Source organism: Thamnophis sirtalis, unplaced genomic scaffold, assembly GCF_051295495.1.
Source record: "Thamnophis sirtalis isolate CommonGarterSnake01/CBP01778 unplaced genomic scaffold, rThaSir2_p1.2 scaffold_3, whole genome shotgun sequence".
NCBI lineage: Eukaryota > Metazoa > Chordata > Lepidosauria > Squamata > Natricidae > Thamnophis > Thamnophis sirtalis.
The window spans coordinates 70,296,367-70,316,937 of NW_028261383.1; the positions used below are offsets into that span (position 1 = coordinate 70,296,367).

Sequence of the window (20,571 nt, forward strand, 5' to 3'; positions counted from 1 at the left end):
TGGGCAAACTCCAGCCCAGCCATATTCACACAGCACTACGTAGCTGCTTACCTGTCCATCAGATTGCTTGCAAGCCTTCTGGGACTAGTCACTTTCTCCTGGTTTCCCATTGACTTTGTTTGTCGGAAACCAATAGGAACTCACAAGTTATGATCAAATGAGGTTTAGCATTTAACAGTCCACACAACAATTGCAATAGAGACTGTCCGGATTGCTATCGCTATGGTCACGTGATATTGCACTTAACGGGCGCATCACTTACTAACATAAATTGCTGTACCAATTATCATCATAACTCAAGGACTATCTGTAAATAAAATATCAGTTCATTTCTAGAGTACAGCACCTTTGGCCAACTCTTTTACATGCACACTATCTACCAATATCATTTCCACATTACCTGGATTCTCTGTTTTATCCATTGCTGAGACATGCTTCTTGAAAGGTGAATCCTGTGGGGGATACCTCTTGTAGTGATATGAACGATTCTGACAAATTAGTCTGGGGGAAAAGCACTCAATGGTTAGACTAGAAGAAACATATGTTGAAAAGTGATTAAAATGCTAAATATTCAGGCTTAAATCAAAATGAAGTGTTGGCTTGAGAAGTGATGGTGTGAATTCTCTCCCAGAAAAGATATCTTTACATCAGTCAAAGCTTTCTCATTTTTAAATTAATTTTATTAAAGATTTTTTATGCAATCTTTTTAAAAAAATAAAATAAAAAAATAAAAGTGAAGAAAAGTGGTAAGTAGGGAAGAAATAAAAGGGATAAAAAAAGAATCAAGAATATATATCACATGGCTTCCAATCTTCTATAAAACAGTCATAAATGCATTTATATTTTATCCTCTAAGATTACATAATAGCAATAGCACTTAGACTTATATACCGCTTCACAGTGCTTTACAGCCCTCTCTAATCAGTTTACAGAGTCAGCATAGCCCCAACAATCTGGGTGTTCATTTGACCCACCTCAGGAGGTTGGAAGGCTGAATCAATCTTGACCCTGTTGAGATTCTAACTGCCAAATTGCAAGCTGCAGCCACTAGTCGTTGTCTGCACAACTGCACTCTAATCACTGTGTCATCTTGGCTCATAATGGTTTCCCTTTTCCATATTCTTCCCTTTCTAATTATCAAACCCATAAATCAGAAGTTTTCTTCATTTTCAGCAAAAAGTCCATAAAGAAAACTTATTTTTCCAATCACAAATACAATGATTTCATCCCAAAAGTGCTTTTTCAAGAGGCAACTGGACTTTCTGGTTTTTCTTTGAAGATGTTTTCACTTCTCATCCAAGAAGCTTCTTCAGCTCTGACTGGATGATGGGGAATGGAAGGATTATACTCCTTGCAGACAACTAGTCATTTGCATTCTTTTAGCAAATTGTTAAGGCCACCTGGAGGTTTATCTGTCTCATCAGGGTCACCTGAGAAGTGCAAATGGGCGTGAAACAACTCTACAAGAATCCAAATGACCAGCTGTCGGCAAGGCGTATAAATCCTTCCTTTCCCACCATTCACTCGGAGCTGAAAAAGTTTCTTGGATGAGAAGCGAAAGGTCTTCAAAGAAAAACCAGAAAATCCAGCTGCCTCTTGAAAAAAGCACCTTTGGGACAACCATGACCTGGGATGACTGAGTATCTCCATATATAATGATTTAGAATAAAAGGGGTATATAGAATGTGCATGTGTGTTTCAATAGAAAAAGAATAAAGAAAAGCCTGCTTCAACACTGCAGGATACGAAATATTCAAGATTCATGGTCACCAAGAAAGCCTGGCCTTGGGATCCTCATCTGAATAAATTACGTGGACCACCACATTAGACCAGCTTATCTTACCTTGGATGCTAAGTGGGTTACATTTTAAATTTCTTCTCTTCTTGTAGTGATCCCTTGACTACATCCTTTCTCTTTGTAACTCAAGTCAAGATCATATGCATTCAGTAAACACTTTTAAAGATTTTTTTTGTCATTTACTGATCTGTAGGGAGACGCACCTGAAATCTTCTCCTTTCAGAGTTTTAAATGCATTGTGTGCCCTGTCATAGCACGGGATATTGTGGTTTGACATCAAGCTTCGGTGAATGTCACCACCAGGAACAAATCCTTTACAGCGACGGCTCTCTTCCATTTTATCTAAAACTCCCAAAACTGGAAGAGGCTAAAATGAGAAAGATTGGGATTTACAAGAATGCTGCTTAATTAACTTTTTCCTCAAGAGCTTCAGCAAAAAAAACTACCATATTTTTTGGAGTATAAGACGCACCAAAGTTTTGAAGAAGCAAATAAAAAAAAAGTTTGCACTCTGCAAACCTCCCAAAAATGGCTCATATTTTGCAAAAACAGGCTGGTTTTTTTTTCCAAAAAAGGGCTGGAATAGCCCTTAGGTTTGTAGAGTGTTTGGGGGGGGGGGCAAAAACGAGCAACAAAACCGGCCCATTTTTATCAAAAAAGGGCATTAGAAAGCTTATGGAGTGCTCCTGGCGGCTGGGGGGGGGCAAAATTGAGCAAAAACCAGCCCATTTTTCCTCATTGCTGCCCTCCCCAGCTCCCAGGAGCTCTCTGAAAGCTTCCTACAAGTTATGCATAGCTATTTGGGTGAAGGGGCAGGATTTGGGGAGGCAAAAAAATGCTGTATTCAGTGTATAAGACACACCCAGATTTTCAGCCTCTTTTTTGAGGGAAAAAGGTGCGTCTTATACTCCAAAAAATACGGTAAATATGTTAGAAGATTATAGCCGTACAATATAGATCTGCAACATCTTTGGACTCTTTCAGCAGGCAATGATGATAAAAATATTTTGAATTAGAATTTTGAGCATCCTCACTGGTATTGATAGAAACAAAATATTTTGTCAAACACATGAAATCCATATGCAGCATATTATTCAAAACAAGACACAAATGGAAACACAGTGGAAACAGCTGCTTATAAAAAGTTTGTAATTTTTCAGTAATAGATTTTATTTATTTATTTTTTATGTTGCCCATCTCCCCTGTAAGAGGAGTGAGTCAGATTATAAAAAGTTAAATAGAAATGTTATTTAAAACATTAAAACTCTGCAGATTAAAGTTTTAAAACTATTCAAAAACCTGGTCTAAGGTTTACCTGCATCCTCCAAGATATCTTGACTGGTTTATCCTTCAGGAGACCTTGAAGCCGAGCCATTTGGCAGCTGGCTTTGGGTCCACTAGAAATAAGCTCTGTTGCTGGACAGCACCGATGAACTTTCAGAGCAGTATTAAAAGATGCTTGTATCGTGGGCTCTTTTGTTCAGATGCACCAGTTGAACAATGACACGGAAGAGACATTGTAAGAAGAGTATCAATCAGATTCTTACATCTGAATAACAATTCTGTTAACTCATACAATTCTAATTAACTTTTAATAGAATTTCTGTCATATTTCTTGAATTAGACCGAGAATAAATCTGGGATACTATAAAAATAAAAAAATTAGTAGCAACAAGGCTACATAATACACTAAATGTAAGTGTACTAACATTTAGCCCCATATTGTTCCTCATATTTTAATGAACAAGCCATAATCTCCTTAAATTGGAAAGAAACTTAAGAAACCCTGATATAAGAAATTATATAAAACACTATAGACCCCTTTACCCCAAAATAAGGCTTCTAGGGAAAATTTAACTATTCATTCTGATCTCTCTCTATATCTATCAATCTATTATATGTCTGTCTGTCTATCCATCTATCCACCCACCCATCCATCATCTATCCATTTATCATGATCTCTCTATATTGCTATCATCATCTATCTATATCTAATATTAATCCGAGTTCAGTGAATAAGCAACACTGAGCATCACAAAGAAACTTATCAAGGCAGGTTTTTTGAGGAGGACAGCTTTTACTCCCCTCAAAAGCATAGGGATGTTACTCCTCTAACATTGCTATAGGTTTTAAAGGCAACAGGATAGTTTGTGTCGATCTCATTCTCCATCCAGCCTATAAGTGTTCTTAGCAGTGATTTCGGTGAGATTGGCTCAAAGGCAGAAAATCTTAGAACCTTTCAAATATCACTGAATTGCATTTTCATATAATTGTAGCGTTGCATCATGTAGGCCATATATGCCATTCAGTGATAATACAGATAGTCCTCAACTTACCACAATTGAGCCCCAAAATTATGTTGTTAAGTGAAACATTTGTTAAGTGAATGTTGTCCCATTTCCAACCTTTCTTGCCATAGTTGTTAAGTGAATCACTGCCAGTTGATAAGTTAGTAATGCAGTTGTTAAATGAATCTGCCTTCCCCATTGACTTTCTTTTGTCAGAAGGTGTCAAAAGGGGATCATATTACCTTGGGGCACAGTTAACGATCATAAATACTTGCCAAATATCTTAATTTTAATCACATGATCATGGAGATGCTGTTAAGGTTGTTAACTGTGAAAAATTGTCGTAAGTCACATTTTTCAGTGTCATTGTAACTTTGAACGGTCACTAATAAATCAAGGACTACCTGTACTGAGCAAAAGCTTCCCTTCTCAAAAAATGTTTCCCTGCCTAGATAGGTTTCTTTGGTGATGCCCAATGTTGGTTATTCACTGAACTCAGATTAATAAATTTAACATCAATCAAAACTGACCAGTATTCTCTGTAACCAAATATCTGATTTGGATTTGTAGGCAGATATACTGTAACTTCTACCAACCAAGCAGTTGAAAAGCATGTAAAAATGCAAGTAGAAAAATAGGGACCACCTTGGTGGGAAGGTAACAGGATTCCATGCGCCTTTGTCATTTAGTCATGCCGGCCACATGACCATGGAGATATCTTCGAATAGTGCTGGCTCTTCGGCTTTGAAACGGAGATGAGCATCACTCCCTAGAGGCAGGAACAACTAGCACATATGTGCGTGGGGAACCTTTACCTTTTATAACCAATTAAGTATCTAGAACTGCCCTGGAATGGAATCTAGTGCCTACCTTCTCTATGAGTGTCAGGAGCCGGGTTTTGGACCAGAGGCTTTCGATAAAGCTCAAAATCAACATCCCGTTTGTCCCATCTCCATTTATCCCGATCCAGAACTGGCTTCATAAAGTTAGTATTGAAAAAATTCTCCTGCCATTTCTAAATGAAGTAAGGAATCATAATGAATGTAGCTATTTTATTTATATCCCATCTTTATTACTTCCACATATAACTCAGAAGGCAAACATACCTAATACTCCTTCCATCTCCCCATCATCTTTCTTTTAATTTTTTTTGTGACATAGCAATAGCAATAGCAGATTTTTATATACCGCTTCATAGGGCTTTCAGCCCTCTCTAAGCGGTTTACAGAGTCAGCATATTGCCCCCAACAACAATCCGGGTCCTCATTTTACCCACCTCGGAAGGATGGAAGGCTGAGTCAACCCTGAGCCGGTGAGATTTGAACCGCTGAACTGCTGATCTAGCAGTCAGCTGAAGTGGCCTGCAGTACTGCACTCTACCCACTGCGTCACCACGGCTCACATCTTTGCCACAGATTGATTTGAAACAGAAACATGGGAAAATTTTCATCTGAAATAATGATGTTCAAAAAGCTTTTAAAAAACAAAACTATTGACATCTATTTAAATTGTCCTATTCAAAACCTTTTGGACCACTGCTCAGTTCTTATCGTCAGTTCTGTTTATAATTGTCCACCATTCTAATACACATGTACCATATCAAATTTATATAAGTCAAAACATGCTTTGGAAAACAGAAATAACTGATTAGAATAACTGGTTTCTGTTTACTATTATTGAAGAACCTTGAAATGACTATTAACCGTGATGCAAATCAAAAACTTAGTTTCAGGAAGTTTCAGAAAATCTGTTATTAATAGTTGAACTCCTTGTTCTATAGAAAATGAAGTTTTGAATAAAGTGAACAGATTTATCTGGGATAAGGGATGGGACATAAAATGCACCAGCAATTGCTGATGTAGGGTGCCATGGCCACTATAAAATAGCATGGTCCAAGTGAAACAAAAACCATAAAAAGGATAAATATTTATTTATTTAACAAATCTATATCTGATGCAACAACCAGAAAAATACAGCATACTTCACTTAATCCTCCAAGAAAACATTGAAGGCAAATGAGGTCCAGGCAGAAGAACAACATCATGACATCAAAATCTAAGGGACTGGTTTGGACAAAACTCACACTTTTTTGTCCGGTTGTTGATAAAAATAGGATCACCAACATCCGATGACGGATATGGCACAAGAAGAAGAAGAAATGTATATGGCTGCCCCTTATCTAACTCTCTTCAATTTAAGGATCTTTGATATCTTTCATGGACAGATCAAGATATCCGTCTTTAGTCCTGAGCAATTATAATCATACAGGCAATGAAATACCAATTAGATTATGGAGATGCCTCATTACTGTTCTTATATGTTTAACGGCATAAACCGTGCTATGTTACCCATGCATTGTGTTTAGCCAGAAATAAATACTGAGTTTGCTGAGTGTTTTTCCTAGGAAAAACAACAAAGTATTTGTCTAAATCTTAATATTTCTGTAGATATTACTATCTGCAGAAGAATCTGAAATTAAACAATAAAAAACAGCTACCAATTTTCTCCCTGAAGCAGCACATCACTCCCTTTTCGTTTTATCCCTGCACTTAAGTACGGTAAGTGATTGAAGTGAAACAAAATTCAGATGCAGTGTAAAGTACAGCTGCTCAAAACATAATACAGCTCTCAAGGTTAAAAATCATTAGCCAGTACTTTTAAAAATCATTTTATTTTAGCATTGTAAAAGATGCAACCTGTTCACAAGAGTAAGGGAAACAAAGAGAGACATACTGAATTGCATTGGACTCTAAATGTTAAAATGCTACACTAAATTTAGCAGTAATATTAGTCCAAATCAAGCATAGCCTGATAAAGCACATGCTGTTGATCAGCTTCTCTGCAGAAATATGCCTTGTATCCTCACAACAATAAAAAAAAAAAAAGATCTATCAGTAACATTGGAGTGAATTTCAAGTCTGCATTTAGTCTGCAATTAATCTGGCCTGGAAGCCATTTTTTTACATTGGGCCTTCAGGCCTGCCATGTTTTCTACTGTGGGAAAATGAGAGGTGGGATTATATAGAGTATGGAAGATATATATTCTAAATAAAATTCCTTTCTCAGAGTCGAGGACACCTTGCCCTGCACCTGGAGTGGTGTGACTGGGAGGAATTTCCAGTTGGGATGGTGCCTGATTGGATCATGTGATGGACATGTGGGTTCTGGGCAGGGACTTGAACTTTCACTTGGGTGGGGAAAACCTGGAAACTTTCAGACTTCAGAACTCTCTAATAAAATGGAACATTGAGGAACTTCAAGCCTCAGCGTCTTCTTTAGTTGGGGGTGTTACTTGGAACCTTGAAACTGGAAAAATATTAATTCTTGAATTTTCCTCACAATGTAGCAATGAACCATGCTGTTCCTAGTAGAAGATAAATATGACAAGTTGATAGGAATCTAAAATTTTCAATTACCTCTTTTAATTCAATCAATCGTGCCTCATCAGGTCTACGGGGATGTTTGTTGCTGTCTGCGCTGCTCTTAAATCCAGGAATTGCCATCCCTCCAGGATACAACCACAATTTCTTTGATTGTTCAATCTGTTCTTTTAATATAGCACCTTCATCCACTGGGTCAAACATGCCTGACAGATATTCATTATAAGCAAATCTTTTTCCTGGCATCTAAAAAAAAAAGCATATATATATAATTATAGTTATGGGGACGAGGTGGCTCAATGGCTAAGACACTGAGCTTGTCGATCCGAAAGGTCAGCAGTTTGACTGTTCGAATCCCTAGCGCTGTGTCACGGAGTGAGCTCCCATTACTTGTCCCAGCTTCTGCCAACCTGGCAGTCCAAAAGCACGTAAAAATGCAAGTAGAAAAATAGGAACCACCTTTGGTGGGAAGGTAACAGTGTTCCGTGCGCTTTCGGCCATATAACTACGGAGACGTCTTCGGACAGCGCTGGATCTTTGGCTTTGAAATGGAGATGAGCGCCACCCCCTAGAATCGAGAACAACTAGCACATATGTGCGAGGGGAACCTTTACCTTTATCTAATTATAGTTATATATGCACTCATACATATCTCCCCCTGAACTCTAGTGGAATTCATCACAGACCAAAGCAGAGAACAGCCTTCTCCAACTTGCTGTCATTCATACTTAAATGCTCATGCTTCTCAACCAACAAGGTCCAAAGATCTAAAATATAATGCTGGTCCCAATATATCTGGACAATATCACATTTGGGTGCCTTTGTCTGACTCTGTATTCACTGAAGTAAACTCAAAAACCGTTAACAAAGCTTAACCCTTTCATTTTCAAACACTAGACATCTAATGGATGAACGTGGGTAGTCTAATTTATTTTTATCTCATACCCAGAAAACTATTATTCTTTACATGTTTTCTCAAGTCACTTTTCTCCTCTCTCTCCTTACTGAGGCAGCCCAAATTTTAAGGACCACTAGAAGCACATCCAGATCTCTGCTCTCCAATTTGGAATTTCATCCATCCTGAAACAACATGCCTAGACTATTAGACTCTTCCATGTACATGTCTTTAAAAAAAACCCTTAAATAAATAAAAGACAAATCTTTTTCCTTGCCTTTGCCATTTCTTGTCGAAGTAGCTTCTTTGCAATTTCTGCTGAATTTAAAGCCTGAGTACTATAATTAAAGATAGCATTTTCGCCAAAAGGGAAAGCTCTGATAGTTCTCGGGATTTCTCTTTCAAGTATTTCATTGAGGAAGTTCACATATTCAATATTGGACTGAAAGACATAAACAGGTAAAATTATATTAGCTTTGAATGCATTCCTTCCACACACCCACACACACCCGAATTACATTAACTACTCTGGAAAATGTAAGTAATTAGGCTGGCAAATACAGAGTATGTATTTCAATTAAGGATTAGAACAGTAAATTAAAATTAAGCCTGTCCTTTCTGCCAACTTTCTGAAAAAGGACTTCCCAAGATGCTATTTTAAAGGCAATATTCTTTAGGTAACTGAAAAGTAGAAGCCCAGTTCTATTTGTGAATAAACGTCTTGTTAGCTACTAGTGGCCAATCACTTTTAGTTAAGATAGCAATTCAGTTTTATCTCTCATACAAAAATCACAAACAGTCCTAAAAGCAATTCTTCAACCATTTGCAATAATTGGATAGTACTTTATAACAGGGGTCTCCAACCCCTGAGCCTCGGCCTATTTGACACCTGGCCACAGAAGCGATGGGCAAGCAATGGTCATGTGTGAAGGCGCCTGCCTTTCACACGCCCCCTCCTCACACCAGGCCAGGCTGCCAAGGTGGAAAGGTTGGGAACTGCTGCCTTATAAGAGAACTATGTGTGTAAGTCAGTGGTAGTCAACCTGGTCCCTACCGCCGACTAGTGGGTGTTCCAGCTTTCATGGTGGGCGGTAGGGGTTTTGTCCAATACTGAAGCACTTTCCTTTTTTTAAAATTTAATTGACTTTTTAAAAAAAAAATCATACCATTATTTAAAAACATTTTCATTGGGTTTTCATAAAAACACCATTACTATGGAACCGGTGGGCGGTTAGAAAATTTTACTACTAATAGAGATACAAAAGTGGGCGGTAGGTATAAAAAGGTTGACTACCCCTGGTCTAAGTGATGGAAAGTATCTCTTTAAGCTGGCACCTTATGAATCACCAAGCCTAGCAATATTATGCTAAACACAAATTCTCAATTTGTTTTCTGAGAAAATACTATTTTCAGGACACAATTGCTTCCATACAAACAAAAACACCAGTAGCTTACCCTTCAATTACAGGTAGTCTTTGCCTTACAACCACAATTAAGCCTAAAATTTCTGTTGCTAAGTGAATTTTGCCCCATTTTATGACCTTTCTTGCCACAGTGAATTACTGCAGCTTTTAAGTTAGTAACACGGTTGTTAATTGAATCTGTCTTCTTCATTGACTTTGCTTGTCAGATCAAAAAAGGCGATCACATGACTCTGGGACACTGCAATGGTCATAAATATGAGTCAGTTGTCAAGCAGCTGAATTTTGATCCTGTGACCATGTGGAGTGGTCTTAAGTGTGAAAAATGGTCATAACTCACTTTTTCAGTGCTGTTGTAATTTTGAATGCTCACTAAATGAACTGCTTTACATGGAGGACTGCCTGTACTAGAAAAATAATCCTCTGAATTTGTCTGACCAAATAGGATGATGTATGTGGTTGATAGCTGCACTAGATTTAGCTCACAAAAATAGTCACTTTGAATACATTCACAACCTTATTCCAGAATCCATAAACATTGTATACAAATTGTACTTCAACAAATTTCCCTGTAATGGATAGATTAGTTTCTATTTTTTTCCAACTAATTTGTTTATTTTCATTTGTTCCAATTCCAAACGAAAGCAAATTTTAAACAGATAAGCACTAGCCCATTTACCCAAAGGGCTTATACAGATTTACTTCAGTAAAATTATTCAACCCATAAGCAAAGCACTCTTTGCCAAAACTATACAGTATAGTTTTTCTTATGTTCATTACACAATCTTAAACAAACTATGTTCTGTCAAAATGGGCTCTAATCTGCTTGCTAAGGAAGCAGTGCTACAAGTAGTAGCACTCAACTTTCAGTCACAATTGGGACTGGAACTTCTGTCATTAAGAGATGCAATTCCTGAGGGAGCAATTCCCAATTTTACGATCTTTTTTCTGAGGATGTCAAAGGGATCTGGCTTCCCCACTAATTTACCTTGTCGCACATTCCCTGGGAACGTCAAAAACCAGGATGCTGTAATCATCATAAATATATGCTCGTTGCCAGGCATCCCAAATTTAATCTCATGACCACAGCCACACTGCAAAGACTGAATGTAATTCCCTTTTTTTCAGCATCACTCTAATTTCAAAAAGTCATTAAATGATGGTTTTAAGTTGAGAACTACTTGTATGTGCAGCTATACGGCATTAAAAAAAAGGAGGGGGAATCTGCGCAACAGAAGCTGGCATCTGGTGATCAGCCCCACCCAGCCTCGCTAAAAATTCAACTTAATAAAATCTGTACAGGTTGCCAAATCTTTCTGCAACGCAATTTTCACTGTTTTTGCTTTACTCACCTGGATATAGTTATGTGGTGCCTGACTTTCTTGTTCCCTTTTTCTTAGTATATACTTCTTATTGTAGATATCGAAATGAGAATACCCGTAGTGTCTCATGCCTGAAGGCTTTTGCACTTTGTCAAATGTTTCCAAGATCTCTGTGGGGTCCTTTAGATACATGTCAGCTTTAGTCAAGGGAACCCCAAACTCCTGACTCAAGATTGTAATCATTTCTGCTGAAGGCAAGAGACTGCAATGGACCACATCCCTTAACTTCTTACTGTGACAGATGTAATCAAGTCTACAGCACGGGGAAAGAAAACGAACAACTGAAGATCAGTGTTGTAATTTAAATAAGGGACCTATTAATTTAATTTTAATTTTACTACTGTTTGTTTTAATTTTTTTGCCTTAACTCTACTGTTGAAACTCAGATTGCATCCCTTTTAATAAATAAATCACATAGCAACAATTTACTTTGAACAAACAAATCAAAACAACGAAGCCAATCAAGCTGACAATGGTTATGAAACCAATACAAAACCAAATACAATACAAACCAATAATAGATTAACTATTATGTCTATTAACTACTATCCCTCCTCAATCTGATGTCTTTGCAGGTAAACTTAGAACTTTGCCAGTGAGTTATGGAAAGTTGATATTAAACATTTATTAAATAAAAATTATCATCATCATTTAACGACCCCGTAATCTTTTGCAGGGTGGAGTCTGGACAATTGAATGGAGTATTTAATGGCCAGGTGCCCTTCTTGTCACCAATGCGGAGCTTTGTTCAGCAGATATATTCTCATTGTGCCCAGAGAAAGAAATATCTGCCTCTACCTAGGATTGAACTCACATCCTCCTGATTGTGAGGCGAGAACTCCACCTCTAGGCCACCACACCACTCCTATTTATTAAGTATAAATATTGTCCACTATTTACTTTTCAACATGTCAAATCATTTGCAGAACTCTTGCTCCACTCTTCTCAGGTGTAGCACTTTGTGTCCTAATCAGCTCTCCTACAGAAGGTTCCAGGTAGCAACAAATCTCATCTGGACCGGGAAATGATCAGATCACGCGTTGAAAGCCACTGAATGATCATTCAGAGACAAAACAAGACCCACTGTACATTCACCTGAGTCAGGCACAGACTATTTGGGATGGCTGCCATGGAGGCCATAAAATCCGAGCCCTGCCAGATTCCTATCCCACCCCAAAATAAACCTTTACCATATTCAACTTCTAAATCCCCATAACTCGTATGCCAAAATCTAACAAAGCTGTTAACCTGGAAAGAGCTTCAAAGCACGGCTGAGGAACCATATCCCTGATGTATAACAAAGCCTGCTTCATGAGGCTTGACAGTGGCTTGCAGAGACGGACGTGAAGCAGGATGGATTCAAGATTGATATACAGCCGCTTGTGAAAACACAAGTGTGAATTATAGAATATCTGCAATCTTCCATGTTCCGTTTCATGCACCCTGTAAGATAGGAAATTGGACTATATCAACTAATGAATCACTCATTTCTTCTGTGGAATGAGACTTTTAAAACACAGGTACAAATCCTGTAAAATAAGTAATAAAAGCTCTGTGCTGCACCTCAGTTTTCTACAATGTTGCCACTGAAACAGGAGTGTCAAACTCAAGGCCCCGGGGCCGGATCCAGCTCATGGGGTGCTTAGATCTGGCTCATTGGGCCGCTCTTGAAACAGCAAAGGACCTGCCCGCAGTGCCTCTGGCAGCGAAAACTGTGCTCGAGAGGGCCATATGCGCCCCTCCAGCTCCATTTTCATGGCAGAAGGTTGCAGGAGGTTGTGCAGCCAAAAATGGAGCTCGGGAACCAGTTTTTACTGGCAGAGTGCTCAGGCCATCACAGGCACCCCGACACAAGTGACATCAAGCTGGCCATGTCCACCCCGGCCACGGCCATCCCGCCCCCCCCCCCAAGGTCAAACAAAACCCTGATGTGGCCTTCAATGAAATCAAGTTTGACACCCCTGAACTAAAACTACTCTTGTATAAAAGCAACAAGACAAAAATGGGATTCCTCGGAAGGCAAATCCCAGCAGAAAAAATCACAGTATTTTTAAAAGAACGTAACTAAGTAAAAACTGCACCAACAATGGTTTACTCGTCTGAAGTGTGCATTTCTCTTCATTTGAGATGAGTCAATATAATAAAAAATATTACTGGATGCTGAGCTGAGGAAACTGAAACCAACCTAGAATTAGGAACTATTCCAGCTGCTTCAGCCATGCTATTCACATGCAAACCTGGATCTCTGCTTGCAAAGGATTGCTGCAATAATTAACATCTAGCTTCTGCCAAACTCAGCATATTTTACATGCTACAGAAATAAAGCCTTCAACAGCTTTCTTCCTTATAACTGCACTAATGCTACATTGAAATGAACTGCGTTTTAGCTCTACAAGTATAGCACATATGCTACTCCTATTGATGCACTTCCGATAAAGTTGCTTTAATTTTGATACTGGAAATAAATATACATAAATTTGCATATAAAACAAAAAGATGTCTGTCAAAAAGAAGGCATAATATGAAGCTTTGGGCTAAAAAAGACATTTTCTTTGGTATGAATGAAAACAGGAGGGCACTTGTCACTTTAATACACTTAAGTATAGTTTGTTCTAAATATTGCATCCTGTTAAACTACATAGGATGTGTTGTGAGACATTCTGTTGTTGTTTTTAAATAGATATGTGTGATAGGCATAGGAATAACTTGGAGGGACAGGAGGAAGAGCTGCAACCAAGCCAAGGGTCAAACAAAAGAAACATGAGCCCTGTGCATAAGTGTAATTATGAGAACGTCTCTTAAGAATGATCTTCTCTAGTTCTCATGCAGATGAAGGGAGGGAGTTTGGAGGTACATTCAGACTTATCAGATTCTTTTACTATAACTTTGTAATAAAAGTAGTAGTGTACTAGTATGCATGACTTTAGTTCCCTAGTTTGGACTACCTTGAAGAGCCGACAATATCCTAGTTAAGTAAATATTTCAGCACTGAGGATCATCACAATGTTTCCTTACCCTGCACTATAAGATCTTACTTGAAGTAGAAGCCAACTTTTGCCATTGTGACCTAATTCAGTCTTGTGCTGTCAAATTCTAATGTATCAGAGTAGCAAAAGCTGGCCTAACTGCTTGTCTTTGGCTCCCAGGGTGATACATTTATCCTTCTCTGGAGACTATGCAACTGAACTATCATGATTCATCCTTGCAAAACGGGGCAAAGACCTGGGCATCAAGTATTAATATAAAACACTTAAAATATTTTTTAAACTTCCTTCCCCCCTCCAACACTATAGTCAGCTCTGAAGGATGAATATCACAGAATAAGTAACAGGTGTCAACTTACAAAAGTCTATTTAGTGGACATTTAAAGTTACGGCAGCCCTAGAAAAAGTGACTTATGACCGTTTTTCACAATTACGATCTTTGCGGGATCCCTATGATCATATGATCAAAATTCAGATGCTTGGCAACTGATTTGTATTTATGACCACTGCTGTGTCCCAGGGTGATACCCTTGTGCGACCTTTTGACAAGGGAAGCCAATGAGGAAGATAACTATATCCCTAACTTAACGACTACGATTCACTTAACAGCTGTGGCAGAAAAGGTCATAAAATGAGGCTAATCTCATTTTAATGTCTTACTTAGCAACAGGTATCTCGGGCTCAATTGTGTTTGTAAGTTGAGCACTACCTGTACAAGTAAAGGTAGAGAAATAGGTTTCCCCTCTGACTAAGTCTGTTTCTTAGCCAAGGGAGCCAATGTTGTCTGAAGACACTTCTATGGCCAGCATAACTACTGTATTTTTTGGAGTATAAGATGCATCAGAGTATAAGACGCCCCAAGGTTTTGAAGAGGCAATTTTTTTAAAAAAAAGTTTTTGCATTCTGCAAACCTCCCCAAAATGGCCTGTATTTCACGAAAACGGGCCTGTTTCCCCCCCCAAAAAAAGGCATGAATAGCCTTTAGGGGGTTTGCAGAGTGCTCCTGGGGGGTAGTCCCCCCAAAAAATGAGCAAAAAAGGCCCGTTTTTCACAAAAATGGGCCTTTTGTCCAAAAAATTGCATTCTTAGCTTTAGGAGACTTATAGTCTCCTGGGGCGGGGGGGGGGCAAAATTGAGCAAAAAACCATCCATTTTTCACTCATTTCTGCCTTCCCCAGCCTGCAGCAACTCTCTGCAAGCCTTTTACAGGCTCTGCACGGCCATTTTTGTGAAGGGGGTGGGGTTTCGGGAATTAGATGATTGAAAGATGATAGATAGATGATAGATAGATGATAGATAGATAGATAGATAGATAGATAGATAGATAGATAGATAGATAGATGATAGATGGGTAGATGGGTAGATGGGTAGATGGGTAGATGGGTAAATAGATAGATGGGTAGGTAGGTAGATAGGTAGATGGGTGGGTGGGTGGGTAGGTAGGTAGGTAGGTAGGTAGGTAGGTTAGGTAGGTAGGTAGGTAGTCATTTCCAGCTCTAGGGGTGGTGCTCATCTCTGTATCTAAGCCAAAGAGCCAGAGCTGTCCAAAGACTTCTCTGTGGTCATGTAGTTGGCACGACTAAACGGCAAAGGCACAAGGAGCACTGTTACCTTCCCACCAAGTTGTCCCTATTTTTCTACTTGCATTTTTACATGCTTTCGAACTGCTAGGTTGGCAGAAGATAGATAAGATAGATAGATGATTGATTGATTGATTGATAGATGATAGATAGATAGATAGATAGATAGATAGATAGATAGATAGATAGATAGACAGACAGACAGACAGACAGACAGACAGAGATAGAATTTCAAATATCAGAGAAAGTCTAAAGGTAACAGTATCAATTATCAATTCTTCCTGCCTATATTAAAAATTCCTGTCTCTTGTACCTCTATGAGCAGACAAAATATAGAAAGCTACCAATTTCTACAGCACTATTCTTTTTTTTTTAAGGTTCAGGCATAGATTTCATTCCAACATACTGTTCACCATGCACAATTTTTTTTACAATATCATGATACATTCGAGCCACATTCTAAGAGGGGACAATCTAGTACTTCTGTTTATAAATTGATGGTTTGGTCACTTACGAAGTTGTTCACAGGGTGAGCATTTGGAGAAGCAGGAGCTCTTAGCATCACTTCTGAATTTCATCACTGTTACTATGTTAGGATATAAAAACTTGTAAACTGCCTTCAGAAGTCATTAACTACAGAAAGAAAGTAATGTTCATAGTAAAATGGTGTTGATTACCTATCAATCTTTTTATTCCACATCCTCTTAATTGCTTTATTTCTGAAACCTTCCAGGATAAGAAGGTGAATGGACCCATCAATTATGTGAAATCCAGTAATAATATTTAGCTGAGAAATCTCTTCTAAGGAAAGTTTCTGGTTCAGTTTCAAAGTGTTAAGAGATTTTTGAGTTGTTTCTATGGGATAAGTATCAAGTAGGAAAGCCTCTGAATTAATTTCTGTAATCTCTTGCATCAAATAATATAATAATGATGTATTATTATAATCAAAAAGATAAATGATGCAGCCATATGGACAATGTGCAGCAGTATCATCTTCTTCTTCTGCAGGAACTAATGGTACACTTATTTCAACTCTCACTTTAAGATGTGACTCTGCATTTACATAATGCCCAATTGAAAGTTCAACAACTTGAGAGTCATCTGTTTTCTTAGCCCCTGTACTGGCATTTTGCCCATCGGATTGAGATGTATCTTTAATTGAGCAGCTGTGAATTGGTGCACAGAAATTCAAGGTTTTTTCACCTAGCAGTAAATCGTTCAAGTTGATTTTAGCTACTCCATATGGACTAAAAATATTTTCCTTGGCTGTAATGAAATTCTGGACCAGGTATCTCGAAGTGATAGCGCTTATGTCACTTAGTTTGCTATCTCCCGGTTCCTCTCCAAACAAAGATGGCTTTGTCTTGAGAGTTTCCTTTTTCTTATCTCTGTCATGAATTTCAATTTCTAAAGGTGGGCCTCTTAAGTATTCATTGAGTTTTCCAGGGTCTATTGCTCCTAGAAGAATCACGTTGCTATCTTTAAAGAAGACATCGGTCCCATGATCTCGACCTTCTGTATAATGGGGAGACATTTGGTAGAAACTGTATTTGCAGTAAACGGGAAGGCAAGTTTTCTGTAAAAGACAAAGTAACAGTATAAATCTTCAGGATAAATATGACTTCTTGATTCTAGATGTATTAAGTATTCAAATGTATTGCAAACATCGAATAAAATAACTTCGAAGTAATAGCTAAAACCAAAACGACAATCAAAAAGAAAACATCAAAGAAACTAAAGTAGGAAAAAAAATACTTAATAGTCTAAGAGGGAAGGTTGTAGGGAGAACATTTCAAGCACACACACCTAAGCAAGGTGTTTCCTAATTTAATATCACAACTGGGGGAAAAAACTTGTGCTCATTCACATGGCAGATACTTGACACATCAATTGATACATCAAGTATCAATACTGTCAATACATACGTAGATACTTGATACATCAATTTCTAAAGGTGATCTGCTTCAGGTTCCAAATACACACACACACACACACACACACACACACACACACACGAGTTGCTAGGTAAACATAAGCAATTTACTTCAGTATGAACAGATAATCGAAGGTAAATATACCAGTCTCTGAAGATAAAGTGGTTTCGCTTTCCACAGAAACAAGCAGAAGAATAATCAAAAATTCAAAATTGAGAGAGCCAAACAAAATTTGTGGGCCTGTCCAAGGATGAGAATTTTAGGTTTCCTACAGAGCAGATGGCAATAACATGGCCAGATACAGGAAATCAAACCATTGTTTCCAACAACGAAACACAAGTCAAAGCTGCCTCTTAAAGAAGGCTGAAGCCTTTAAAGCAGTGGTTCTCAACCTTCCTAACGCCGCGACCCTTTAATACAGTTCCTCGTGTTGTGGTGACCCCCAACCATAAAATTATTTTCACTGCTACTATATAACTGCAATTTTGCTACTGTTATGAATCGTAATGTAAATATCTGATATGCAGGATGTATTTTATTGTTATAAATTGAACATAATTAAAGCATAGTGATTAATCACAAAAACATGTAATTCTATATTGTGAAATATTTATTTCTAATTACAAATAAATGAAATTTTGTCTTGAAGCATGGTGTAGCACAGGGATTGGCACTCTTAAACACTCAAAAGAGCCATTTGGATCCGTTTCCCACAGAAAAGAAAACACCGGGAGCCACAAAACCTGTGTGGGTTTGGCCAACTCAACATCACTCCCACTCAGTCACATGACATCCTCCCTGACATGCCTACCCAGGTTTCATGGCTCAGTGTTTTCTGTGGGAATAGGGTCTCTCTCTCTTCTCTCCCCCTCCCTCTCATTTCTGTTTTTTCTATTTTTCCTCTCTCTTTCTCTTCTTCCTTCCTTCCTTCCTTTCCTTCCCTTTCCCTCTTTCTTTTTCTTTCTATCTCATTGAATACAATAGCAAATCCAAAATAAAGTTCTTAATTGTAGGAAATTGCTTTTCTGTAATCTTTTCATAGTGAACTCTAAGTTGATAGAAGCTGGCAAGATTGTACTAACAGCTATAGGATATATATTTTGATTTCTTTTGAGTTTGACAATATAATATGTTATCCAAAATTATAAATAATCTTATTTTCAGATGCATTTTTTTGCCATCTCTGTTATTTTCTTTTTAAAAAATCAGACTTGCTTCCAATTTGTGCCTTCTGGCAAACTGCAGTTTTCTTGGCAAGAAATTTAGCTTGCTATTGCTTTCATCATCGGTCTGACAAAGTAAGTTAGTTTCTTTCTTTCTTTCTTTCTTTCTTTCTTTCTTTCTTTCTTTCTTTTTCTCTTCCTTTCTTTCCCCCTGATTCGTTTCCCTCTATTTTCCCTCTCTCTCATTCTCTCCTTCCAGCTCTCTTTCATTTCTTTCTCTATCTCTCTCTCTCTTTCTCCCCTTCTCTCTTTCATCTCTTTCTTGCTCGTGCAAGCAAAATACAATCCTGGGCCGGGATCATGCCACACTGAGAAGTGAGTAGCTGGCTGTGCTGCGCAGGAGACTCTTCAGCGCCAGACTCAGGTCAGCACCAGCCGTGGTCCCCTTCGTGTTGGCTCAGGAAAGAGCCGGAGCAGCTGTCACTGGATGCAGAGAGGAAAGAGTTCCAGAGCTCTGCGCAAGGAGAGCCCTGTGCAGTGCAGGACAACTGGAGTTTTTCCCTCCCTGCACTCAACCAGCTGCTGCTGCTGCTCCCCATTCCCCTCCTTCCTAAGCCTTCCTTTCCCAGCGTCCTCTGTGCTGCGCGGGTCTCTCTTACCCCACTCCTCGCCTCCATTCCGGCTCCTACTTTCCCCCCACCCACAACACAAACACACATACATACATGTACACTCTGATCTTGGGTGCTCGGCTGCCTTCAGCGAGAGGAGCAGCAGACCCATCAGTCTTCTGGCACCTTCTCGCCAGCCTCTCCGTGAGAGGCTCTTCGGCGACCCCTGTGGAAAGGTCATTTGATCCCAGAAAGGGGCGCAACCCACGGGTTGAGAAGCGCTGCTTTAAAGCATATATGCCCTTAATTGGCAAGGAGCCTCACTGAACATCTTTGCTATGCTCTCCCCTACTCTACAAGTCCAAGTGCTTAGAAACTGTACATCAACATCTGGCTATTCTGATCGTGCCTGTTTGATCAGCCTCAAGAGATTTCTGGCTCAATGTCTCCTAATGCTGGCATTCAATTGGTTCAACCAGAGTAGCTTCTCTGGACTCTATCTGAGTCCTAGGCCATGACACATAGTGATAGAATATTAAGCTAAGCACTTCTGTATTGTCTAACACACTAATAGTATCTATTTATGAAACCCAGGTCAGACTGCAGACTGAAATGGGATATCACTGATATGTTAACAATATATTTTTGTTTTCTTTTTCACCTGATTCAGGTGTGATGCTAGCTATTCTTAAACAGAATGAAAGAATCCTGATAATAATGAAGTAGAGAAGTAAATTCATAATGAATTAAGAGAGTAATGATTTAAGAGAACATTTTGTTCTTAACTTCAGGGACTTATCCGTTTTAGTGGAGGGAATGATTAGGGATGAATGATACAAATAGTTTGGACGACAGCACAAGCAGCAGACTATTAAGCAAGTAGATGATAGAGAAATTGTTATCCTCAGCAACAAGGATCTTAAAAAAACAATTGGATTAAAAGACTGCAAATTATCACAACTATAATGTGAAAGCATTCTATTCATCCTAGATCTAAATTGTGATGGGCAAACAGGAGGAAATTATACAGCAATTAAAATTCATCCCAATATAATGGATGTCTAGTGTCATCATGTCTGGGCTAGTTTGAAGAGTAAAATATATATGGTGTGAGTATGAACGGATTGTCAAAAAA

The 20,571-nt window shown here is 38.5% G+C and overlaps 1 protein-coding gene across 1 annotated transcript in view; it reads right to left on the minus strand.

Annotated features, from left to right (window-relative positions):
• Positions 1-332: 332 nt before the first annotated feature.
• Positions 333-20,571, minus strand: part of CFAP92 (cilia and flagella associated protein 92 (putative)) — a 48,417-nt gene continuing 28,178 nt past the window's right edge. Inside the window, exons 10-18 of the mRNA XM_087709096.1 lie at positions 16,406-17,304; positions 12,413-12,607; positions 11,135-11,417; positions 8,639-8,803; positions 7,503-7,712; positions 4,957-5,101; positions 3,114-3,271; positions 2,002-2,165; positions 333-501 (exon numbers count right to left, since the gene is read on the minus strand). Coding sequence (XP_087565222.1) covers positions 333-501; positions 2,002-2,165; positions 3,114-3,271; positions 4,957-5,101; positions 7,503-7,712; positions 8,639-8,803; positions 11,135-11,417; positions 12,413-12,607; positions 16,406-17,304 — 2,388 coding nt within the window. The remainder of the gene's footprint in view (positions 502-2,001; positions 2,166-3,113; positions 3,272-4,956; positions 5,102-7,502; positions 7,713-8,638; positions 8,804-11,134; positions 11,418-12,412; positions 12,608-16,405; positions 17,305-20,571) is intronic.